This window comes from Filicampus tigris, chromosome 6 (assembly GCF_054856515.1).
Source record: "Filicampus tigris isolate MCC_2025a chromosome 6, RoL_Ftig_1.0, whole genome shotgun sequence".
In the NCBI taxonomy this organism is placed as follows: domain Eukaryota; kingdom Metazoa; phylum Chordata; class Actinopteri; order Syngnathiformes; family Syngnathidae; genus Filicampus; species Filicampus tigris.
The window spans coordinates 4,592,932-4,619,111 of NC_141222.1; the positions used below are offsets into that span (position 1 = coordinate 4,592,932).

Sequence of the window (26,180 nt, forward strand, 5' to 3'; positions counted from 1 at the left end):
GCATCGGCTTTTAGTGTAGTGCAACAAGTTTACTATCCAAGTTTCCTGGTTTAGAACATAAACTATGTTTACTTGTTGGGTAAATGTACGCTTGTTTTATGGTTATATGAAATCACATCATTGTGGAATGTACAATTGATGCTGTTATGCTCATGTCATTAAAAATGCAAGTTGCTGCCTCACAATAGCATTAAGAGGACTTGTAAATCTCCGGTTCCTGTTACGCGGAATGGAATCAGGTGCATTTTAGGATGCCGGGAGATTTTCTTTAAAACATAAAATATAGGACATTATTGCATTAAAAGCTACCTTACCAAAATGTCACTGTTAAAGTCGAAATTTACATCAAAATACTTTGTATAAAAAAAAAAAAAATCCATCCATTATCGATACCGCTTATCCTCACAAGGGCCGTGCAGGAGCCTATCCCAGCTGTCTTAGGGTAGTAGGCGGGGGACACCCCGAATTGGTTGCCAGCCTATCGCAGGGCACACAGAGACAAACATCTGCACTCACAATCACACCTACGGGTAATTTAGAGAGTCCAATCAACTTACCATGCATGTTTTTGAAATGTGGGAGGAAACCGGAGGACCCGGAGAAAACCCACGCAGGCACGGGGACAACATGCAAACTCCACACAGAGAGGCCGGAGCCCCAATCGAACCCACAACCTCTGAACTGTGAGGCGGACGTGCTAACCAGTTGACCACCGTGCCGCCCTCGTGGCAATTCATTTCAGTCAAATTATTTTTACACAGGCAATTCACATGACAAATACTGGCCATTCATAACACATTTATTTTGTCCATATGGTGTCCATTACATAATAAAAATAAAGTAAAACAAACAATAACTACACTAAATAAATAAATGAACAAAATAATGCACATTTGCACATTCCTAGTTTGTGATAGACAGTATTGTAATTAAGGAAATGGGAAAATCATCATCTAGATGTAAGGAAACATGTTACAGATGAAGACCAATATCAAAACATCATAATTGAAATATTCTCTTTTCGGTGTAAAAATAAAATGTCCTGCAAAATCCACATGATTGTACATCTCATATTTTAGACACAAATTCTGGAGAAACTTTTGCTACCTTCTCATCCACATAAAAAAAATAAGGTTGTTGTTTTTTTTTTAAGATGGCTTAATCAAGCTTGAAGACGCCTGAAAATATATGCACATTCAACACACTTAAAATTTTGGCGTCAACTACTATGATCATTTTTACCCGTGTGTGTGTGTGTGTGTGTGTGTGACATGTTACAATTGGATTGTGGTCATAATATTTAAGGACTCAGGAACAGACATAATACAGGCATTGTCTATATCACTGTACTGGCATTTTGTACCTGGATAAATTTTTTGCAAACTCTCCAGCAGGGAATTTTGCCGAACAGCGGATGGTGCAGGAGACTGGTCTTTCTTTGCTGCAGCCTGTCTTTCTTCAAGCTCACTCTGGCTCTCAGGATGTGCTATTTTCTGATGTTTGTACAAATGACAAATGACTGCAACATGTTTATCACACAATTGGCACCTTGCACTAACTTTAGCAGCACGCTTCGCTTTCTCTCGTTTCTTCTCTGTATATAAAAAAAAAATGCGGGTTTGACTCTCACGTCACCATGGGCATGGACCAATCCAATCTTCCATTAGGTATGGGGCGGGGGGGGGGGGGGGGGTTCTGCACAATTGCGTAGTGAAGTCAACAACCAACAACCACAGTTGAAAATGGTGCGTGAGCTCACATTTTTTTAAGTTGGTATCGAAATTTGTTTAAGGAAATAGATACCAAATGAGTAGCATTGGAGTATTGATATATCGAGACCAAAGGATGGATGCGCCCATCCCTAGTCACTGTAGGCGACCGAGAAGGGACGTATTCCATTAGTGCCGGCAACTAAAAAGCCATTTGAACCATTTCATAGAAGATTTTCACAAGAGCCACAAACTCATTGGACATCTCAAATCAAGACACATTTTCTTGTCCTTTTTCTTCTCAATTCTGCAGCAGACACCCGTTGAACTGGGTGGCCCGGTCGAAGCAATATGTCAGCGCATCCACCGTATTGGATGTGGCTTTTGTATTAGCCAAATGAGTCAAATCAGCCTTCAGTAGGACGTTTTGATGGGGTAGGACAATTTGGCAGAACAGCGGCTCTCGTCGTTCACGTCCAAGAGCCAGCTCGAAGGGCTGTTTCGTTCACGACTTGACACAACCCTAGGCGAGAGGGAGGGCCAGGCATGTATCACAAAGTGCAAGAGAGAAATAGAAGGGTACTGTAAAGTCCCGGTGTGCTGTCAAAAGTAGTAAAAAAAAAAACCACATATGAGAAGGGGTGCACTAAATTCACTCCTGTGGACACAATATCAAAAGGCCTAGATAGACCAATTCGACGTTGGCCAACTGTGACCGACGCTTACCCCGTGGCGCCGACGGCACGTCACGCTGGAAAAATACACCGCAACGACACACAGCGACGCTTCTGCGCATGCGTGAGATGTAATAGCCCTTCATACCATCGGCGGCGGTAGTCACTATTCCTCATGGTTAGAAAGTTCACTCACGATGAACTCCCACGCGAAGCAAACCGTCAAGTTCTTGACACAGTTAAATACTTAACCCTCACTCTTATACTTGTAAAACGATTAAGGCAGCAACGGCGTGCTCACTGTTTATCCACACTGTCACTTCCCGTTGGTGCTCCGAGCGCCGATTTGCTAGCTAACAGCCAATCAGGGTGACAGGGTCCGATGTTACGACAGTGTTCGCTACATCAATCAGACGGCGTAATCAGACGCTTACCGACGTCGAATTGGTGTACCTCGGCCTTAAGAATCCCCCAGAACCTAATCACAACACTGCCTCATTGGGCACTTCTTCTGGAATGAACATAGCAAGCCTTATTGCAGAGCTTGAAAAAAAAGCGTGAGAAAATCAATATATTTTTTAATCTGTTTAATTATAATGATATATAACTGAGCACTAATACTTGCGGTGTGAATCAGGCCTGTGATCCACCTTTGACTTTGACACCTCAGTCTTCTGAGACACTGAAAGATGAGAAAATAGGGAAAATTGGATGAAGTCTGACTGAAACATTTTGCTAAAAGAATATCAGTATGAGAGTATTGGTAAATGATGCACATTATGCAGTCATTTAAAGTGCAACCCACAATTACGGGACAATCTGTTAACGAGCCAATTCGGAAATGATTGTATAAATCAGCATTTCACAACACTTACTCTATTGTATGCAATGCGTATTCCTTTTTCTTTGTGAGTTCAATGAGCTGTGCGATGTGAGCATTGGTCAGCTTGTTGCCTATCAGAAGCAGCTCAGTAAGATGCTTTGGGTTTGACTTCAGGGCAGCTGTCAGGTACGGAACACTTCTTGAGCCAAGGCCACAGTTTGTTAGTCTGAGCAAAAAGAAAAGTGCCGTGAAATATTTACACAACAGATCACTGTCCCTGCAGTTGGTCATAAACTATAAAAACAAGATCGAGTGGATATAAAAAAGTCTACACACCCCTGTTCAAATGTCAGGTTTAAAGAGAAAAAAACAAGACAAATCATTTCAAAACGTATTCCACCATTAACTTAATTGAAAAAAAAATATTTGAGAGGGGAAATAAATAGAAACAAATGACATGGTTGAACATGTTAACACAATAGTATACCTGGGGCTGTTTATGTGTTAAGAATTACTGTAACTAATTACATTAAAATCGGGTGTCTGCCCATACCAGCCACCACTTTGACGAATGCCAAATAAAGTTCAGATGTTCTAGCAGGCGGACCCTAACAAAATCTTCCAAATTCATACTGGCTGAACGTGTTATGGTCTCATGAAACAAATGCTAGCTTTTTGCCCCAAATTCCAAAACTCATGTTTGGCACAAAAACAACACTGCTCATGACCAAAAGTGGTGTTGAAATCATGCTCTAGGGTTGTTGTTCTTTTTTTTCCAGATGGAACTGGGGCCTTAGTCAAGGCAGCGGGAATTATAAACAGTTCCAAAAAGTCAGCATAAAACCATCGGACTTCTAATAGAACACACCAAAAATTTTTTTTTAAAAAGTCTACTAAGAACATCTGAACTTTATTTAGGTTAATCAATGGCACTTTCAATTGTGACAGCTGTGATTGGTTGATTCTGAAATCAGTCACACCCCAATACAAAAGGGTGTGCATCCATAGTTGTTCATTTTTACTTCCCCTCTTCAAAAGATTTAAAAAATGATTTCAATTGTGTTGCAAAACATATAGGTCAGTGGGAAAGGTTTTCAAATGATTTATCTTTTTCTCATGTCATTTTTTAATATCGGAAAAACCTGGCATTTGAACGGTTGTGTGGACACTTTTTATATCCACCGTAAATAGCAAGTGCTCAAATGTTTCAAAATTGTAAGACAATAGGAGACATCCCCTGTTCTTGACCCCGCACAACGTTGATGCGTTTGTACAAACAAAATTGTAGATGCTCAGGCGGTTTTTTTTTTAGAGTTATTTTGGTGAGAAAACAATTACAGTTATTCACAGGTGTCAAACTAGTCCTTGTTCAAGTAGCATACTGCATAATGATCTAAGATAGACGCCAGCGCGCTGAGGCAGCCCAGCTGATCGCCGTGCCTATGTGGCGGCCATGTTGGCAGGGGCAACTTTCCCACCCAAGGCAATGCATGGACATTGAAAAGAAGTCGTGATTTGGTCATTTCTCAACCGATTTTCATGAGGTTAACATTTTTGTCAACGACGAAGCATGCGTTTGAAAAAAAAGCTAGAAAAAAAGAAATACCTGTGAAAGGTTAGGCCAACTCACAGTTCCCTTGTACTAATTGTACGGCGTTCAACTGTATGCGGCATAATGATTTTTGGGCTTTGGCTTTTCTTGCTGTCCACATACATGCAATCTGCTGATGACTTTGACCCTCCTAGCTTAGCGTTGAGTTTAGGCATGGCCCTCAAAGGGGCAAGTTGTATCTACCAAGCTCAGTGGTAATGATGGAATGTGTAATAGCAACATTATGAGCAGCCTAGCGCTATATAGTTGGAAAAATTAGATCATTCCTTTTGATTATGCCAAAAGCGAATTTCTGAAATATTGATCACTGTGACTCATTTAGGTATGCACAAACATGCATGCCACTTGCTACAGTTTTTTTTTTTTTTTTTTTTTTACTTTAGGGGTAAAAGACAACTTACGCTAATTTTACAAGTCTGCATTGAGCATTTCTCAGTCCCACGCAGAGTTTTCTTGTTCCCTTATCCTGGAGGTCATTGTCAGACAGATCCAGCTCGCTGAGCATGCTGTCGGCTGATGCAAGCACCGACGCAAGCTGTGCGCAACATTCATCGGTCAGATTGCAGTGGCTCAGGCTGAAATGCAGAAAAGCAAAAAAGGAAAAAGAAAATGTTCATAACATGTTCATAATATGTTATGCTAATGTTGCATGGAATAATGTACTAGCCTGGAAATCCAAACTCATCACTGTACCAGCGACTGAGTCACAATCCAATCAAGCGCCTTTCTGAGGCGGGGCAAACAGACAGCAAAGTGAACCATTCAGTGAAGAGCAGACATCGTGATGTCAGAAAAAAAAAAAACCCTCTTCTTTAAGAAATAAATGTTTCCGGTGCCGTCATCTGCTGGGGTTTTAATGACTCTGTGTGTGTGTCTGCTTATTTAAAACTGTTTTAATGCTGAATGATAACACACTATCGTCTCTCTCATTTTGAATGAGGATGGAAGAGTGACGTTCCTCACAAAGTATCCATCGCAGCAAATAAACACATTTTGATTTCCAGGCTAATAATGTACAAGCCATGATTGTGATTCAAAAGTCATTCACTGGAGAGATTTCAAGTGGCCGTAAGGATTCTTCAGTCCGGTTGAAATTTCGTTGACTCCAGTGTCTCCAAGGCTGTTCATGGTGAGGTCGAGCTCCCTCAGCTCCGCTGCCTGCCACTCCGTTTGCTTTTGCCAGTCAGAGTAGAGCTGGGAGACACAAATCAGGAGCTTCGCAATTGGAAAGCAGCCCAAAGTAGTAATTCCACATCTTGACACACTGAGGAGGAGAGAATTTAGCATTTCGAAGATGAGAGCTTACAAATAACACTCTCTGTATGTTTTTCCACGGCGAGTGCAAAGCAGTAAAAATCACACTAAGAAACCCTTACTTTAGTTTTTCCAGACGAGACCATGCATACATTCCTGCGCAGATGAGCCCAAAGCCAGCATCTGTTAGTTGGTTGTTGCTCAAATTGAGCTCCACCAGGGTGCTGCTTTCCGACTTCAAAGCTTCCCCTATCTTTTTACAGCTTAATACGGTGATTCCGCAGCAATTCATCCTGCAGAGAGGTAAAACGATACAAAATGTCCTCGGATTTAGTTTTTCCTTCCAAATATAGTGGGCATCATAAAATGAGTAGTAGAGGACTCACTCCAGTTTGGTTAACTGTGATATATCATATCTGCTGAGGAGCTCATTGGCCCCTTTGTCCCCAATGATATTGATGCCCAGATTCAACTCTTTCATATAGTGGGGATTTCTCTGCAAAGCCAACGCCAAAGAATAGCAGCCCTTTTCACCAAAATTGCACTGACTTATTCTGTAACGACAAGAATTACACGGAGACATGAAAGTACAAAGCGCACAGGAACCATATCAAACAGCGAGAGTGGGGGAGGGGGGCTCCAGTCACATGACCTCGCTGTAATCACATGCAAATCTATTTTAGGAATTGGAACTTGCTATTAAAAAAAAAAACTTGACTTTGACGTGCTATTCAAACCACTCGACTCCACTTTGACTTGAACTGCATGACTTGGCAAATTAATACTGTATTTGCAAATCTGCATTTCCAGCATCGGGACATTTTTTTTAAGAAAAATATTTTTGTGTCATTCGTGCAAACCTGGAAATGCACTAAATGATGTGCCGTGCAGAGTCCAGAGAAACATGTAGAATACTGGATTATGGAAGGAGTTCCGAAGATCAGTAAATTTGGATTCAAGGATTGTTTTTTGATAAAAGAGCATGGCAATAGCCAAGGTTTGTCACTCAAAAATAAGAGACAACTACATTTGTCCTCATCCGCCACCATCAAACCCACAGGCGCAGGTAAGCTTTGATCGCTTCATAGCTGAGCTCACGATAGCTAGTCAAAAATTAACGAAGCTTCGTGTCAATTACGCATTAAATTGAGAACACAAAGCGATCGACAATACGCAGGCTGGAATTGGGCCATTCAAAATAATGCAACTGAGAATGTTTTAGCGTGGAAACATCACACACTGCCGAAGTGGATCGAGCCATTGCTACAACGTCAGCGCGGCTCCAATATTTCATGTGCCGAATCTATCCGTAAACTAATGCAATTAAATAAATAAAAAACGTCATTAAGCAACACCTTACAAAGTGCATAACCCATAACGGTTGTGTTTTTTGTATATATTTATCTGATGATCATCACTGTTTACTTCCATACAGATTTCAGTATTTAGTGTTACACATTGTCAGCTGCAAATACTCGTGCAAACAAAAAACAACATATATATTTTTGTAATTAATCCAAGTATACATCCATTTATTTTATTTCCTTCTCAGTTGTTCACGTAACTTTTACAAATGTAAATGTGGGATGATCGGTGAAAAGATGTTATCATCGCTCCAATAGAAGTTGTAGATGAACGAGATTGTATGGCTTGACTTACAATTTTTTGAGACCAATTGATAACTTGACTGGACTTTCTTGAAATTTAGTCGGGACTCGACTTGACGTGCTCGATTTTTTCCACAGTGATGCTCGTTGACACTGTCTTTCTGGTGGGTCCTAATGTAGTGCACTGAGGGAGTTTGACCATTTTTCAAGTTTGAAGCCAAGTTTTCTTATGATCTGTCATGCTATTTTTCGCTCATACTGCCAGTCTACAAATATGTAATAATATTAGTTTCCTCCCAACCAATCATTTGTTGCTCCATCCCTAGTAGTAAAACATGCGACAGAGCCCGTTATTCCCACGCACAGCAAAAGTTGCTCGCGTTGCCAGAAAATGTGAGTGAGCTTGCTCTCTCTTACACACTCTCACTCACGCGTTCGACCTCAAGTGTTCCAGATGGGTACGCCACGGTGGGTATTGTGCAGTTAACCCAAATAGACGATTACATTGATGGAAAAAAATGGCCTTCCGACTATGCTTAGTCTGATTATTTTTCGGTTTTTGTCCGTGTTTCTCGTCTATTGCCTACAAAACGGGCGTCCGTCCTAGGCGATTTTTTTCTTTTTTTTTAATTATTTATTTATTTTTTATTATATATAATTTTTTAATGTTTTGCTTTGAATGTTTTACAGCACTTTGAATTGCATTTTTATGTATGAAAAGTGCTATATAAATAAAATGTGATTGTGATTGATTGATTTGACTTTTAGTCATCTCACAGCAGAACAGGACCATGGCTGACTTTTTCGGACCTCTCCGGATGGAGATGAGATTGGTGGGCAAGATCGGTTTTATTTCAAGGAATTGACCGATCACGATCCCCCCAAAATGTAGAAATTCGGGCCAATTCCGATCGATCAGTGCCCCCCTAATTTCTAATGTTCATCCTAAAATTTCACCAATGCCAAAATGTAACTTCGTTGTGATTTAAATTGTATTAACTGTTATACAACACTTACTTAAGTCCTTGTAGGTGGCATTCAAGGCATTTCAAACCGTCGGCAAGATGCTTCAGTCCTTTGTCTCCTAAATTATTGCCGCTGAGATCCAGTTCTTGTAGCTGGCAACATTTTTTCAAGGCATTAGCAAGGTAGTCACAGCCTTGTGCTGTCACCCCACAGCAAAGGAGCCTGAGCTTTTTCAAGCTACAACTTTGACAGCTCAGGCCCTCCACAAGCGTCTTGAGTCCAACGTCAGTGATGTTGTTGTATCCCAAGTCAAGCTCTCTCAGGTACGATTCTCGTGTGCTCATTATAGATGCCAAGGCTGGACAACACTTGTTGGTCAGGTTGGAAAATCGCAGCCTGTGGGTAGATGGGAAATGTCATTTAGACAAAGACAAAGTTGACCTATGAACGTTTGGAAAAAAATAGAAAAAAAAGATATGAGTAAATTCCTGGGATTGAATGGCCGGACTGTGAAAAGACATAAAAAAGTTTTGTCATGAGTTTATACGGCATACAATCTACATAACAGGTGTCAAACTAAAAGCCTGCCACAATAGTATTGACATGGAAACACTTCTCGAATTAAAAAGTGACAGTGACGAGAACATTTATTTCTGTCTGGCTGATCGCATGTCCTGTCTCTCATTAGTTTCGCTTTCCGGTAGCTTGGTTACCGGACTTGGCCTCTATGTATCGGTTCCATGATATTGACAAAAGAAATGTGAATGTAAATAAATGTTGAATCTTCCTCATCCGTCTGTATCTTTTTCTGTCTGGCAATTGTGATGAATGAACAGAGGTTTACAATGCTTTGCCATGGTGGTTTATACACCAACGTTTAAGACTCTTTCCAATAATAGTAGCCATTTTTGTCTTACCAAATGCTACTGTTCAGTTCTTTACCACTCTGGCATTAAAAATATGAAGAAACAATGTTGTGATGTTGTTTGACTGATGGGAATCTAATCTGCAACAGACTATCATGCCAAAGTAGTTTTGAAGCGTTTCGATGTGTGCCTGTGTGCTGATATGACTCCTTGAACAGCCCCCGCTATGGGTGTTCATTATTTCCTGTGCGGATGAATGATTTATCGTTATTGTAGCTATATTTGGATAAGAACATTTAAGAGATTAATATCCAGAGGTGGGCATCGTCATTCTGTCATCAAGTTTCTGTCAGTATTTCAGGCCAACCCAAGTGGGACCAGTCCATCCTTAGCCGCTTAAGAAACAGCTGAGCCGTGATTGGTCGTTACCTGAGCAGCTGTTATGTCATTTTCAGTCGACAGAAGTGATAAAATGTCTGCCCCTTGAGATGGCTACAAACGTGTGGATTTAGCTGCTTACTCATATTCCGCAAATACAATATTAATCAGAATGCCATGTTTAGACTACTGAAGGCGTATAGAACATACTATTGTAAATACAATTTTGGGGTTGACTTCCCCTTTAAGGAGCATGCGGAAGATAACTCGACGGATTCAGTGGGAAAAAAGAAATCATCCACATTTGGAGGCATTTTCAATAAATAAAAAAAAGGGACTGTGACCCACAGTAAGGAGTTGGGCTGATTGTTTCATAATGACGTCACTCTACCACCGTGTCTGAAATTTTCTGCACTCACTTTCTACCTTTCGCTTCTTTGGTTCCGCCATATTGAGTAACTTGGGGTAAATTCATTCTGATTGTCCTTTTTGGTGGAGCAACTGCCTTGGCAGTAGCTCCCCCTGGTGTTAAAACTAAGAAGTGCAATACCCTCAGGCAAAAGTTGAAGTGTGGGCCATATTCTATTCTATTTTTTAAAAATTCTTGGGGCCAATTAAAAATGGATGGCCCGCGGGCCGTAGTTTGGACATCCCTGCCTTAACTCATATTCCCCAAACACAATATTAATCAGAATGCCGTGTTTAGGGTAGTTAAGGCGCATAGAACATTTGGTTGTATAGACAATTTTTGGATTGACCAGTGGCGTGCACAGACATTTCGCGGGGCAAGTGCTCTGGGAAAAAAAGGGCACTTTTGCGCTTATGAAATACCTTATTGATAATTCTGAACATCCGGGCATTTCATGATGCAACGCGCCTTTGTCGGTGAAAACAATCCACGTATTGTATTGCTTTTGCCTGTGACTAGCATATAAATCTTGCAGGAAATTACTAGAGTAGGGTTGTTATCTTCTACTTGTTAAAAGCATGTCTGAATTTAAGAAAATTCTTGGCTGTTCAAGTTGTCATTAAGCCTTCGTTAAACACGAGTTACTGGGACAAGAAGTAAGATCAGCGATATCTCGATAATCTGTTATACAATTCCAAATCTTACTCCAAAGAAAGTTGACTTACATGGCTTTCTCTGATTTCAAAATGACTGGTAGCTTCCTGAGAAGCTGCTCATCACATCGTATGGACACTGGCATGTTGAATATTTCTTGGGACCCTTCAAAAGTTCTTCTTATGTGTGCCATGGCTGCCCATTGTGTTGGCGTGACATCCTGGACTGGGGACAAGCCTGTGTCAAAAAAAAAAGTTACCTCCCCAAGTAAAGCTCGAAGGTCAAACTCCCTCAGACAGTGGAACAAGACCACAGCACTGTGAGAAAAAACATTCTCCAGGATCATCCTTTTTGTGTATGCAAGGACACCGGAGGGCTCCATGGATCCTTGTTCCTTCATGAGTCCAAAGATGAAGCGGAGAAAGACATCATATTTTCCGTTTGTGCTCGCAAGTGTCTGGTCCACCAACGTCAGATACGAGGAAACAAAAGGAGCCATGTTCCATAGTTGACAGTCAGCAGCTAGGAACTCTTGAACACTCAAATGACCAAAGCGGAACACAGTGGTATTATACAGTCCTTTCTCTTCCCTCAACACAAGTGGAGATTCTTTGGAGAAAAGTGAGGCTTCCTCAACACTTATGTTATTCTGCGAAAAGTTAACGTGATACAACACGCCGCAATCAAACGTTTCTTCCAGTCGATCCACTGCCACCTTTCTCAGCTTGGAAATGAATTGAGCGTTTGCCATTTTGACAATCTCTCCATACATTTGGGTCAAGGTCAAAGGGGTTATTTTGAAATCATCATCTGCTTTTAGAAGATTCTTCAAGGCAGTAGCCATGATGGTGCAGATTGGTGGTATCTGGCAAAGGAAGTCGAGACTTCTTGATATTTTCACATGGTCGATGGCTTTTTGGGTGAGACGATCACTACCAATGACAGTCCTAATATGCAACTCCTTCTGGTCGTCATCAAATCCTTGCACTTCCGTTTTTTTCAGCAAATAACAATGTGGGATTTTTGCTGCCGCATTATTCCGGGTTGTTATCCAGAGATGGGCATTGGGAAGCAAATTGCCCTTGATCAAATTTGTCAATAAAGTATCCACTGTGGCAACTTCCAAAATGTCACTCACTGTCGGAGAGCTGAAATCGAGCGGGAAAAGATACTCATCCAATCCATCAAAAACAAAGAAAATATTACTTTCATTCAGGATGGAAGCATCGAGCCTCTCCAAATTTGGGTAAAACATCTGGATAAGTTCAATTAGGCTTACTTTGTGATGTATCAAATTGAACTCCCACAAAGAAAATGGCAAGAGGAGGTGAATTTCTTGGTGCCCATTGCCCTCAGCCCAGTCCAGAGCAAAACTTTGCACTGCTGTGGTTTTCCCAACTCCACATATCCCAATCGCAATGATTGTTCTTTGGCTAGTACCATGTTTACAGTCACAATCAATAATGTCTGCAAGTGGAATTGTTTGACAAAACGTCCAAGTATGCAAGCCAGATTTATCCACAAAGCTAAATTCGTGTTGCTGGATATCAGGAGGCCAGATGTCTTTCTTGTAGCAAAGTCTTGATGGTAGTATGGGATATGTTTCCCAAAGTCTGTGATATTTTTTCTTCAGTGTGGTTTTTAGGGACCTTTGGAGACGTTGGACATTCTTTTTCTCCATGTAGGCAATTATTGCTGGAAAAAAAGAAAAAAAAGAAATGATTGGTTTTCACATTAGCAGCGCAACATCATCCTGTCTAAAACAGACACAAGATGAAGGAAATGTGTCTACATACTGCACATAGTACAGTAGGGGCGGCAAAATAGTGCATTAATTGCGATCAATTAACTACAGTCAGAGTTAAAGCGTTTTTTTTTTAATCGTGTTAATTTAAATTTTAATCTCTAACTTTACTCTTTCTGTAGGACGATTAAGATCCATTTTGATGCGTGGGACTTGTGTTACCATTTTCATGAGGGCAACAATTACTTTCTATTCAGAGTCAACATTTTGAATGAGCCTACTCCAAATGTTCCTGTTAAGGGTGCAAAAGTCTCCATTTGTTTAAGGCTCATTTCCATATGAGTTTTGGAACAGGCTTTACAGATGGCTGTCCTTCCTAACTCCAACACTCACTATTTACCCGCCGGGTCCGGCATTAACAGGCTACTATGCCGCTGTGTCAGGTTACTACAAACCTTACTGATGCTGACCTGACCGGACCAGTACAAATTTAATAAAGAAATACAATCAAAGCAACTCATTAATTGGGTTGGGTGTTGAGCAGGTCTCTACACTAACATTTGCACTGGTAGTATTGTGCTGCCAACTTATTCACTTGGTCACATCAGTACAGGATTTGGTCACAACACGTTTTTTTGGTGCAGTGCAGCATGATCCTCTTTGCTGATGTATAGTCGTCTCGATTGGCATACCGTTGTTTCATATGGTGTAAAGATTGACAGCGACTCAAGATATATTTGCAAAATATTTTGCTGTATCAAGAACTTTGTTTGCAACCAACATAGGCTGACAAAACAGGTCAATTGGTTTAAAAACTTTAAAAGAAGGCAAAAAATTAAATGATACCACGGCAAGCACTTAAAACATCGATAAATAGCAGTGAAATAACTTCATATTTGTTTAATTTGTATTAGTTCAACAAAATACTAGCAGGATTAGGGTTGGGCGATATGTTGATACAGTATCCCGCTGTGTCTAAAAATAGCAAAGGTGTCAGTTTCGACACCATCATAAAAAAAATAAAAATATGCAGCACATATGGACCGAATATGATATTAAACAGAGGTGGGCATTTTACTAAAAATTCCCGGTTCGTTTATCGCGTAGCGTACACTTCCGCCGTCCATTTATCTGCCGTCCATTTATCCATTTTGTATGGGAGGAAAAATTGTTTAAAACGGGCTTTTAAAGGACACTTTTGGACCTGTACCTTTGAGTACCTCGCGCCTCGCCGCATTTAAAGGAGATGCATTAAGCCCGGCCGTCTCAGTCGCTTAACATAGCGAAAATGTCACTACCTCTCACCTGTTCCCTCACTCAAATCAGTCCCCCAAACAACAACAACTCAATCTAACAATACTATTGTTCCAGAAACATCGCCTCGGTCATTGTAGCCTCACCGCGAAAATAGACGGTTACATAGACCACAGGTGTCAAGCTCTGGTCCTGGAGGGCCGCTTTCCTGCATGTTTTCCAATTCTCCCTGCTGCAACACACCTGTTTCAAATGGTCAGGATACTATCAGGCTCCTTCAGAGCTTGGTGATGAGCTGATCATTTGAATCAGGTATGTTGCAGCAAGGCGTGGGGCACGGTGGCCAACTGGATAGCACGTCCGCCTCACAGTTCAGAGGTCGTGGGTTCGATCCCGGCCGCGGCCTCCCTGTGTGGAGTTTGCATGTTCTCCCCGTGCCTGCGTGGGTTTTCTCCGGGTACTCCGGTTTCCTTCCACATTCCAAAAACATGCTCGGTAGCTTAATTGGACACTCTAAATTGACCCTAGGTGTGATTGTGATTGTGAGTGCGGATGTTTGTTTGTCTCTGTGTGCCCTGCGACTGGCTGGCAACCAATTCAGGGTGTTCCCTGCCTACGCTAAAGTCGTGGCAACAGGCAGATGGTGGCGGGCAGCAGGAAGCCATGGATCTGATCCGTGATCAGCAAAGAAGCAGCATAAATCTATGTAGCTCTGCTCACTTCCACATTTCCTCATTCTCATATAAATCAGACAAGGAGAGGTTAATCCTGTTGATATGTTGAAGTAGTCATTAGTAGGGATGTCCACATACATTTTGGTGCCAGTTTTTTGACGTTATAAGCAATGAAAGTACAATGATTTCCAATGGAGAGTTTGTAATCGGTCCCTCCAGTGACTGACCGAACATGGATAGAACGGATAGGAGGCGCGGCCATTTGCCTCATGAACAAGAGGTGTTATTCATGGAGTCACTTATTTCCTAATTTCTCCAAAATTAGTTCACAGCGCATTTGAAGCGAGTTACCGTAATGTAGAGTAGAATCAGATATTGGAAATCTGGATGCTGACTTAGCATTGTAGTTATGATTGCGGTATCAGTCTGGGATTTTTATAAATACATTTATACGTAACGTTAAAAATGCACATACATACGTACATTATCCTAACCGCTTGTCCTCACTAGGGTCGCACATTAACTTTGAAATCAATTTCCAATTGAGTGGTACTTACGGTAAGATAGTGTTTGTTTTGATCAGCCACAAGAACCAAAGTACAAAATAGACTACACGACTGCACACGTTTACCTCACAATTTGTTGAATGAAGCAGATAAAATACGTAGTTCGGTTAAAGCAGTACAGTCCCCGTCGTCTCGTGAAGCCAGTAAGGAGGAAAGAAATACTGTATTAGAGCAACTTTCACTTTCTCTTACACTGACATAGATAGACCAGGGCATAGACGCCTCTATGAAATAGAAACCGCTTTCAGCGGGTGGACCTGTTTCAGCGCGTCTGCCATATTGGATGTGTCACAGATGCCTCGTAAAGTACAAGAAAATGGACTGCGCTCATAACGTGCTTTTTTACAATCACACGCGCGCTGTCAAAAAGGCATATCCGTGATTTAAAGATTCGTATCCGTCTCCTGAAGTGGTTGACATGGTAGCTAACGTGTCAATATCTGCTGCCCCGCTTACTGATCACTGTATTATTGATATTACTCTAAAAGTTGGAAGTCATTCAACGTTTCAAAAAGGTTATTGGAAATTTAATTCAGATTTATTGGATGATGATGATTTTGTACAAAAAGTGAAGAACTTACTGGCAGAAATGAAAAACGATACAAAGTTAGATACTCATTGTTGGAAATGGGAATATTTTGAATATAACGTTAGGAGTTTATCTATCAAATGTGGCAAATACAGACAAAGACAAAAAAAGACAAAAAGATACTGAAATCAAATTATTTCAAGATATAAATGACATTTGTAGAAAAATTGACTTATCAGATGTCGATCAAACAAAAAGATTAGATTTACAAACCAAAGGAGATAACTTCTACATTCAAAAGGCAAAAGGCGCATTCAGTTGCGATCCAGATGTTCGATCCAGGGCGAGATGGATAGAACAAGGAGAGAAAAATTAATCTTATTTTTTTTCGGACTTGAAAAAAGAAGACAAATAAGGGATACAATTGATGTCTTAATGAGTAATGATATAGAATGTTCTAACACAAAATTATTCTCTGAAGAAATTTACCATTTCTATTCTAAATTATACTCGTCAAAGCACAAAGATATAGATACATTGTTCTTTTTGGAGAATATAAAACATAACATTACGCAAATTGATTTGACATTCAAAACATTATGTGATTCTGAGATTCAAATGAAAGAATTAGATGCAGCTATAAAGCAGATGTCAGCGGGGAGAGCACCTGGTCAAGATGGTTTAACCTAAAATTTTTATAAGTTTTTTGGGAGTGATATAAAAGAAATATTATTTAATGGTCTAAAAGAGTCCGCTGATAGTGTAGTGGTACACACGCCTGAGTTGTGTGCGGGCAGCGTGGGATCGATTCCCGCTCAGTGACAGTGTCTATGTGTGCCCTGCGACTGGCTGGCGACCAGTTCGGGGTGTAGTCTGCCTTCGCCCATTGACGGCTGGGATAGGCTCCAGCAACTTCCCGCGACCCTATATAGGATAAGCGGTTTGGAAGATGACATGACATGACATGGTCTAAAAGAATGTATTGAAAAGGATGATTTGATGCCAACGATGAAACAGGGTGTTATTACGTTGTTACCCAAACCTGGGAAAGATAAAATTATAGACAATCTCAGACAATCTTATTGAATGTTGACTACAAATTGCTGACACATGTTTTTGCTAATCTGTTAAAAACCAATATTGGACAGATAGTAAGTGAAACACAACCTGGATTCATTAGGGACAGATCCATACATCATAATATTAGATTGGTTCCTGATTTGATTGATAACGGATCATTGATTGAAGATAATGGCTTTATTTTATTTTTAGATTTTTACAAAGCCTTTGACTCTGTAGAGCATACTAATATAATAAAGTCTCTTGAATACTATGGATTTGGTAAAAGATTTATTAAGGTAATCAATATGATATATAAGGATATTAATAGTTCCGTTTCTCTTCCTACAGGAACAAGGAGATTTGAGGTTAAAAGAGGGATAAGGCAGGCATGTCCTTGTTCCTCCTTATTATTTATTTTGGTTGCAGAGCTGTTAGCTATTTTTCTGAAGAATAGCCCTGAAATTGAGCCTTTGAATGTATTGGGTAATCATTTGACAATAACTCAATTAGCTGACGATACAACAATATTTCTGAAGAAATCAGAACAGATCCCTTTGGTAACTACAAAAATTGGTTTGTTTTCTAAAGCATCAGGATTATATTTAAATTTGAAAAAAGGTGAAATATTTCGGGGTGATTATAGCCAAATATTACAAAATCAGAGGAAAACTGAATGTTGCTTCAGTTGTAGATAAATGCAAATCTATACTTAATTCCTGGTTGCAAAGAGATATGTCTATTTTTGGTTGTATTTTGATTACCAAAATGGAGGTACTCTCCAGATTTATATACCCAGCTTTCACTTGATTTATTTCGGATCATTGGATCAAATCAATAAATCAAAGAAATTTCAATTTCATTTGGAAAAACAAACATCATTATATAAGAAAAGGGGATACAGTAAAATAATTTGAAGAAGGGGGACTAAATGTAATTGTTTACAAAGCAATGAATGGTATGAGAAAACTTAAGTGGTTGTAACAATTGAAGAAAGGTACTATGGATAACTTTTGCTTCTATATTCCCTAAAAAATATTTGAGAAATGTGGTGGTATTGATTTTTTGTTAAAGTGTTTTTTTTTGTATTTCTAAGATACTAGTTAAATTGTCCAAGTTTCATCAGCAGGTCCTTTTGTATTCAAAATTGATATATAATCATAATTTTACTCCACATTCTGTTCCTATCTGGAACAATAGATATGTTCTAATGAGAAAAAAAATTCTTGTTTTATCGTGATTGGGTGGAGAAGGGTATTTGGTCGATTCTTCATATATCGGACAAATCAGGAGAACTTCTTTCTTATGAGGCTTTGGTTGCTAAATTTGATTTAAGATGTACTAAAAAACAATATGCTGTAGTAATTCGAGCAATACCGCAAGCTATGGTAAAAATGGTGAAAGGAATGCTGATATATGATAGAAGAATGCCAATAATGCCATCACGTATTATAGATGAGGTTAATTTTGTTGATAAAAAATAAATAAATTAGTAAAATAAAAATAAAAAAAATAAAATAAATTCTTACGAGGTAACCTTACATCCAATCTATTTCCATGACCTGTAAAAAGTAATAATCTGTTAAAAGAATACACTCAAGAGATTAAAGCTAGAATTAGAACAAAGTACCTCACTCTACCCATATCACCAAAAGCAAAAGAAACACATTTTAAGATGATAAATAATATCTACCCGTGTGGTGACTTTTTGAAACAGAGATTTAATGTGGAACAAAACGGTTGTGTATTTTGTAATTCTGATATAGAGACTTTGGAACATTTATTTTTTGATTGAATACATATCAAAAACTTTTGGGAAGATTTTCACAATTGGATGGCTGAGAAGGACCAGGACTTTATTCAACTGGAGTACAAGGACATTAAATATGGGACAGAAAAACACATGAAACAGGACATGTATGACGTTTTGATAATAATGGCGAAACAGTTCATTCATAGGTGCAGATTCTTAAAATGTCGCCCTTTGTTTTTGATTTATGTAATGTATTTATTTGCCGGACAATCGTACGGCACAGAGAGACAAACAAACATACACTCTCACAATCACACTTAGGGGCAATTTAGAATGTCCAATTAACCTACCATGCTTGTTCTTGGAAAGTGGGAGGAAACCGGAGAACCCGAACAAAACCCACGCAGGCACGGGGAGAACATGCAAACTCCACACAGGAAGGCCAGAGCCTGTATTCGAACCATCGACACTGTGAGGCGGACGAGCTAACCAGTCGACCAGTTGATCAGTTTATTTAAATGGTTTTGTTGGGGTTTTTTTTGTATCTAGCTAATGGTTGCAACATATTCATGAATAAAAATGATATTTCAAATGTGAAAAGTCAATGCCATTTCATTCGCAAGTTATGTATAATAGGTGAAGGACAGAAATAGACAAATGTCATTAAATTGCTGTACAAGGACTTAAACTTGACTTCACACTTAATTATTGCTATAACTTTTAAAGTCTTAATGTAATTCAATGTCCAGTTTTACTTTGAATAAATGTGTAAATTAAATAGGCCAATTACATCCCAGAAATCCTGAATTTTCATGTAAAACATTGGCAAAAGCAGTTACAAATAGTGTCTACAGAGAAAATAGCTACAATATAAATAATGGAGGAATCACACTCCTCACTGGTATGGTCTATTCAGGTGTGCTGGACGGGAGGGTCCGCCGGGAGGTCGACTCTCAGATTCAGGAGGAGCAATGTGGTTTTCGTCCTGGCCGTGGAACAGTGGACCAGCTCTACACCCTCGTTGGGGTCCTTCAGGGTGCATGTGAGCTCACCCTAGTCTACATGTGTTTTGTGGACTTGGAGAAGGCGTTCAACCTTGTCCCTCGGGGAGTTGTGCGGGGGTTGCTTCAGGAGTACGGGGTACCGAGACCCCTAATACAGGCTGTTCGGTCCCTGTACCACCGATGTCAGGGTTCGGTCCGTATTGCCGTCAGTAAATCTGTTTCATTTCCAGTGAGGGTTGAACTCCTCCAATGCTGCCGTTTGTCAGCCTGATGAGGTGGCTCGGGCATCTGGTTAGGATGCCTCCTGGACGCCTCCCTGGTGAGGTGTTCCGGGCATATCCCACCGTCAGGAGGCCTCGGGGACCATCCCGGACATGCTGGGGAGACTGTCTCCCAGCTGGCCTGGGAACGCCTTCTCAGAAAGTATATGGTCCAGGAGTGTGACATGACAGCCCAAATATGAACTTGTTCAATTCCAGTTCAAAATGATATATGCTTTAAATCAAACCTTCTTGCAATATTCTATGATTTAATATAGTTCACTCAGCCCTTTGTTCTCATGAGATGGTTGGATGTCGTGGTACTCAATTTTTTCGTATTGACACGCTTGGTACCTGAGCACCAAGCGCTTAGCACTCAAAATATATTCAGTTGAAAAATTGGTAGAAATGACCAATTACATGTAGAAAATTACTCATGTTATGCATCGTTACATTTGAGGATTACGTGGATGGCACAACGTATTAGCTGTTCGTTTCACAAAATACGAAATGTCTGCAGCTGAACTGTGCACCTGCTGACTCATGTGAAAGAATACATGGATATCATCATAGAGTAAACGTGAGTTTTTGAGAGCTGTTAACATTGTATTTTACAGTGAACCCAATGAACTTCTGGTTCAACTTAAGTCATTCCGGTGGAAGGCTACATTATATTTTAGACAGCGTGGGATTTGATTAACAGTAATGTGTTGCATTGACATTCCGCCAGTGTATTGGTAAGTTTAACTGGTGCATTTTAATCGTATAGAGGGCTCTTAATTACATGGGTGCAATGGCATGTCACAAAAAGGAAGTGGTCGCAAGGGCTATTTTTCCCCCACTCAAAGTACATTCACACACAAAAGACAGCACAAATCTCAGTAAGGTTGTTTATTTTATCTCTGCAATATATGCATGCGCAATTCCTCTTGCGCACGTTATGGCTGACTCGTGCTAGTGTAGAGGGTACGTTGCGGGTGGGCACACCTTGACCATATATTGTACTCTCACCAACTGTCCAATAGTGTATTGTCTCTAGTAAAATACATTAACGCTGACAGCCGTACATCAACATTGTGATAAGATGATTATCACTTTTTTTTTTTTTTTACCATTTAAAGTGTCTTGAGTGTTTTTTAAAGCGCTATATACCAATAAAATGTATTATTATTTATATCAATTGGTGAAAAAGGATGAGTGCCAGCTGACCTTTTCACCTGCAAGGTTCATGTCTGCATGCTAAGGCATTGCACACTCAATTTGCACTGGCTCTAAACATGCGTTCAGTCATGTGCACAGCATTCATATTAAATTTTTATTGGATTGGGATTTACTATATGCCAAAAGACATGTCATTCAAAGTAGCCTGTTAGACGACCGAGGCGCACACACACATCACTGGCGATGATTAGTAACTGCTGGAACCACAACACAAGTTAATTTCGCATTTAAAAAGTGTGACATTTTCAAACGAGATGTCCAGGAAATTCGCGTCTCACGAAAACTTCACGCTCAGGGAATGAGGGGCCCCGTCAGGATTCAATGTGTCACATCTCGTGGCGTTTCAGCACAAATTTCTGTGTTAACATATTGGGTGCGTCAGCCAAGCACAGAGAGCCTAGCGCAAACAAGAGATTGTGGCCTTAAATGAAGAGAGCGGAACCAAAGAGAGGAGCAAACAATCAAACTAGATGGTTGACTGTATAGAGACACAGTTGCATAACTGCAAAACTTGGGACCAATACATACCCAAAGCCTAGCTTTCATTTAAACAATGTCCCTTAACATATGGCTCCAATTTCTACCACTCATACTCTATTATGAGTGGGCTAGAGCTCATAATACCAAATTTCACATATTCGTCGTATTGCATTTACTCAATACATATTTTTAGAATCCACTTTGAGAACAATCAGCGACTCATCATGATGCCGTGAGATTTTTATTCACTTCCATGACCGAGGAAGTTTACCGACAGCTCCCAACTTCTTCCTTTTACCGAGATCACTGCGCTCACTTCAAAGCTGCAAAATTGTTTTGTCATGTTGAAATGTATTTGAAATCTTGTCATGTTCCCTTGTTTGGAGAAAAGTTTATACCTGTTCATGAGAAAGAAAACAACAACAAAAAAGTCCTGCATCAAGTCCATAGCAGAACTGTTAATTGAGAATACAAATCTTTGCTACCTTAGAGCTAGAGATATAAAGACAATCATTTGAATATAAAACATGTATTCATTGTAATACAAGTCACAATTGACCAGCAATTGCTAAGGAACAAGAGTAAAACATTAATAGTTACAATGTTGTGATGCTGTTTTACACGGTTCATGTTCATTTACGCAGCTCATCACTTGGTGATCTGAATGCTTGCGGTAGCATACACTATTTTAAACTTCCTTTTGAAGGCAGAATGGAATTACAGCAGTTAATGGAAAAGTTAAATATATAAAATGCTTTTATCGTATGTCGCTGCTGCTTTTCAGACAGTCCGCATATCCAAATTTGTAAAAACAAACCCCCAAAAAAAACCAACTTTCTTCGGCATCTCAAACTTACTCATTTCCTGCAAATCAACACTTTGCATAACCTGTCATTACCTCTTTCACTTACAGTATCTTTTCTAAAATGTTGCCATGAACAAATTAATTTGTTTTAGCGTAATACATTTTCAAGGGCTCACTCTGACACTCAAAACACATTCCCAGAGTTCAACCTCCCACTTGGCAGCTCCATTAAAATGCATCATCAGTCAAGCTTGTTTAAGCACCAGAACACAACTTGAATATCAGTGTTTGAATTCAAGTGCTGCCAGTTGGGATGTATTCCCTCTTTGTTCAACTTGATCAATAACGCAGGCAGGTATACAAAGGTTTAGATTAGGCACCCTTCTGTAGACAAACTGGAAAGTCTTCGCTCGAGGTCGGCTGTGAAGTTCAGCTTTTATTTGTTGAGGGTGCGTGTCAGGGGCCAGTTGCTGGCAGGTGTCCTCAGTGACCAGAAAGAGTGCGTAGTTGTCAGGCTCTGAAACCTTGAATTTGTAAGCACAAAGTGAGCAGACCTCTTCTGTGGTGGTGTATGAATGGACCATTAAGGTTTTAGCTGTGCAGCCTGTATCCACATCTTGCAGGGCTAAACGTAGATAGTTCTAAAAGAAAAGAACAAAAATCTTGTATTATGACTCTGTGAACAGGAAATTCAAACAAGCAGCCGGAAAAGCATACATTCTGGCATGCACATTTTAAACGTTCAAATAAAATGTAAATGATAACAGATTCTGATCTGGAATCTCATGTGCTAATGTTACTGTGAACTACCGGTACAAATATACTAAATTAAACTATATTAATTACATAATACCGGTAATCAATTAAAAGCCGTATTAAGTCATTCACTGCCATTGATGAATTTACTTGTCTTTTCACAGTCCAGTCATTCAATCCCAGGATTTTTTTTTTTCAATTTTCAATTTTTTTCAAACGTTAGGGTAAAAGAGGTTCTGAAAATACCTGGCAGTGAATGAGTTAATAAAGAATTTAGGTTTCAAACTTTGCCCCCCGGACTTTCAAATTTGGATAATTCTTTGCTTTTACCTATAGTATGTAGAAAGAAAAAATTGAAGACAGGCCCCGTACTGCACCACTCTGTAAGTAATATCATTTTTAGTGTTAAATTTGAACACATATCCACCTTCGATGGTGCACCACAGAAAACGGAATACTGAAGAAGGTTCATGCACCACTTCATTGGGTAGGGTCCATAGATACGCCTGCTTCACCAGCAGTTGATAAAATGGCAAATAGTTGCTAAGTAGTGTCCCAAATGCTAGCATTCGGTCTTTTGCAAACACTTTCAAAAACATTCACAAGTTGCCTCTAAGCATCGCTAAAAGTTACTAAATGTTGCTAATGAGAGACATCGTACAGATTTTCGACGATATTCAGCGGAAAAGTTGAGGAATCTAACATTCGCTACCTTCGGAAGCATTCGCCGCTCAATGAGATACCACCCTTACAAAGTGAAAGGCACATGCAAAATGTGGTGTAATTCCCACGCTGTTCACCTGATTGGGATCAAAATCACCTCGAATTAAAGAAGAGCCAGCACCTAAAGCACATCTTGATTGTTTCATTTCAAATCCATTGTGGTGTTGTACAGAGCTGGAATGCTGACAATTGTCCAAATATTTGTGGACCTGACTGTATGTAATGGGCAGATGTGCCACTACGTTTGTCCATAAAGTGTGGCTTTTTTTTTTTTTTTTTACCAATTGCATCATTCAAAGACAGAAGGAATAAGGATCTATTTAAAATTGCTACAACTCACAGCCTGGGATCAGGTCAGGTGTGCTACCTGAAAGTCATCCACTGTGGGTGCTGAACGCTGAGAAGTGCGACGGCGGTGCCATTGATGTAAAGTGTTTCTGGCCTCAGAGCTCAGCACCCTCGCTGCTTGCTCCTCCTGAAAATTCTTGATGAGGGCCATCGCGCCATAGGCACTTGTCAGGTAGTAACCTCCTAGGATAGAAGAGGTAGAAAATATGAACATTGTATGAAAGACTGGGAACAATGGCGTAATTAAGGTGTGGTTTGGTTTGACATTGCAGAATTATTGTAATGCAGCATTACAAACAAACCACTGTTTAAATGATTGAAATCAGTTTCAAACTATCATAAATTGTTGCATTATAACTAGGCAGCATTTCTCAGTTGAGTAAGGAAATACGCTCTCAACCCACCGCGGTTAACAAGGGGTATTCATACCACAGCTATTTTCCAGCTAATTTACTGAAGAAAGGCAGACAGGTTGGCAGACATTCTGGAAGCGTTAGACCCTTTTCCCTCTGAAACTGATCCAGCCCATTCAAGTCTCACAGATTGGAATGTCCTCCTTTCTGAGCTCTCCAGTTCAGCTGCTTGGGAAAGCTAACCAGGTTTCATTTCAGGTAGACAGCCTTAAAATAGCTTTCAGCAGTAAGAGACAGAAAAAAATCGTGAGTCTAGCCTTTACAGCAGTTATTGTAGGGACATTAAAATTTGCTGATGCCTTTATTATTAACGTTGTTGTTGTTGTTGTTGTTGTTGTTATTGGATCCCCATTAGCTCTCACAATCTACAAGAGATAATCTTCCTGGGGTTCATACAAGGTGAAAGGCAAAGCAATACAGAATATGTTAAATTAAATAAGATACCGCTTATCCTCACAAGGGTCACGGGCGTGCTGGAGCCTATCCCAGCTGTGTTTGGGCAGTAGGCAGGGGACACCCTGAATTGGTTGCCAGCCAATCGCAGGGCACACAGAGACAAACATCCGCACTCACAATCACACCTAGGGGCAATTTAGAGTATCCAATCAACTTACCATGCATTCCATAAACATATTAAAGATAAATAATATTTAAGACTTGGGCCCATTGGAGTCTTCAACTAACCTACCATGCATGTTTTTGGAATGTAGAAAAAGCCGAGTACCTGGGTAAGGGAACGAGAGAGGGGGACGCTCCCAAACACACAAGTTAAAAACACTTTGCTTTGTTTCTATAAAGCACTACCTTCTCCTCGAAGAAGAGAGGGATCGAGCAGCTCCATCATGTACTGGATGTCCATGTCCAGCTGAGGCACGTCACACTGCGCTACCACATACGTCAACATGGGCAGGAAGTCATCAGCGCCGTACATCCTCCCTGGAAGGAAGCAGGCGCATTGGTATGTGTGCTGTGAATACAGGTCAGGGAGGGGGCAGCAGACTCGGAGGCTACACACTTACTCTGAAACTTGAACAATTCACATTTCCACAATGTGTTTAATTTTACAAAAAGACATGCGAGTAGCGATAGCGATGCATAGTCTTCGATTGTCTTTTTTTTTCCATGCTCAAAAGTATTTTCAAATCAAAACGTTTCTCTATACCTGAGTTGTCCTGCATGATGGTGTAGATGAGCTTGCACACACGTAACAGCAGTGACACCTTTTTCTCAGGTGAGTACATCTTCCTCATGTTCAGGAACTTATGTCGAATCTTCTCAATTGCCACAGCGTCAGGGGGTACCGCACCATCCACTCCCAGCTCCTGAGGCCTCTTGGACTTAGCCAAGGCTAAATTCTCTTTCATCTGCTGCCAATCTCCACTGTTTACCTATTAAGAACAAAAACATGTTTAACCTGATGATTCTTTCTCACTCCAGACTAAGTTCCAATATAGCGTGGGTTCGTCCTTTTGACGTTAACCTAGCACATCTAACAATTTGAGATCTGAAAATCAGTCAAAATATACGCCTCCTCAGACCAAGTCTGACTTTTGGCAAATGCAGGTCGCTTGTCTAACGCCATTTTGGTGCATTTGATCGAGGTGCAGGCAGGCAGAAACACAAGTCCCGTAGACATGTT

The 26,180-nt window shown here is 40.2% G+C and overlaps 2 protein-coding genes across 13 annotated transcripts in view; both read right to left on the reverse strand.

The window, feature by feature from the left end:
- Positions 1-781: 781 nt before the first annotated feature.
- LOC147145541 (NACHT, LRR and PYD domains-containing protein 14-like) lies at positions 782-15,532 on the reverse strand. 9 transcript variants are annotated; one of them, XM_086032308.1, is made up of 10 exons: positions 15,256-15,530; positions 11,024-12,647; positions 8,697-9,041; positions 6,459-6,626; positions 6,195-6,365; positions 5,867-6,082; positions 5,220-5,393; positions 3,259-3,432; positions 3,005-3,065; positions 782-2,232 (listed from the first exon to the last, which is right to left on the reverse strand). In XM_086032308.1, exons 2-9 carry the CDS (start codon positions 12,631-12,633, stop codon positions 3,050-3,052), a joined length of 2,874 nt encoding a protein of 957 aa, XP_085888434.1. In that variant the 5' UTR covers positions 12,634-12,647; positions 15,256-15,530; the 3' UTR covers positions 782-2,232; positions 3,005-3,049. The 9 variants fall into 9 exon arrangements, 8 of the variants coding, with proteins under 8 accessions (XP_085888434.1, XP_085888432.1, XP_085888428.1 ...); XM_086032306.1 differs by having other exon boundaries at positions 782-3,065; positions 15,182-15,531; XM_086032302.1 differs by having other exon boundaries at positions 782-3,065.
- Positions 15,533-20,671: 5,139 nt separating this feature from the next.
- LOC147145542 (ras and Rab interactor 2-like) overlaps positions 20,672-26,180 on the reverse strand; it is a 34,084-nt gene continuing 28,575 nt past the window's right edge. For 3 of the 4 annotated variants that reach the window (XM_086034165.1, XM_086034166.1, XM_086034167.1), the window contains exons 10-13: positions 25,704-25,929; positions 25,346-25,477; positions 24,148-24,311; positions 20,672-22,942 (exon numbers count right to left, since the gene is read on the reverse strand). In XM_086034165.1, the coding sequence (XP_085890291.1) occupies positions 22,583-22,942; positions 24,148-24,311; positions 25,346-25,477; positions 25,704-25,929 (882 nt within the window). In that variant the 3' untranslated portion in view covers positions 20,672-22,582. Of the gene's footprint in view, positions 22,943-24,120; positions 24,312-25,345; positions 25,478-25,703; positions 25,930-26,180 lie in introns of all 4 variants that reach the window. The other variant, XM_086034168.1, reaches the window with a different exon arrangement.

Excerpts from the sequence above, each read along its gene's own strand:
- LOC147145541 (XM_086032306.1), bottom strand. The coding sequence starts at position 12,633 with ATGGAGAAAAAGAATGTCCAACGTCTCCAAAGGTCCCTAAAAACCACA. Across the intron at positions 9,042-11,023 it reads TTGAAATCAGAGAAAGCCAT|GCTGCGATTTTCCAACCTGA; the intron begins GTAAGTCAACTT and ends ATCTACCCACAG. Across the intron at positions 6,627-8,696 it reads TGCCACCTACAAGGACTTAA|AATAAGTCAGTGCAATTTTG; the intron begins GTAAGTGTTGTA and ends TTGTCGTTACAG.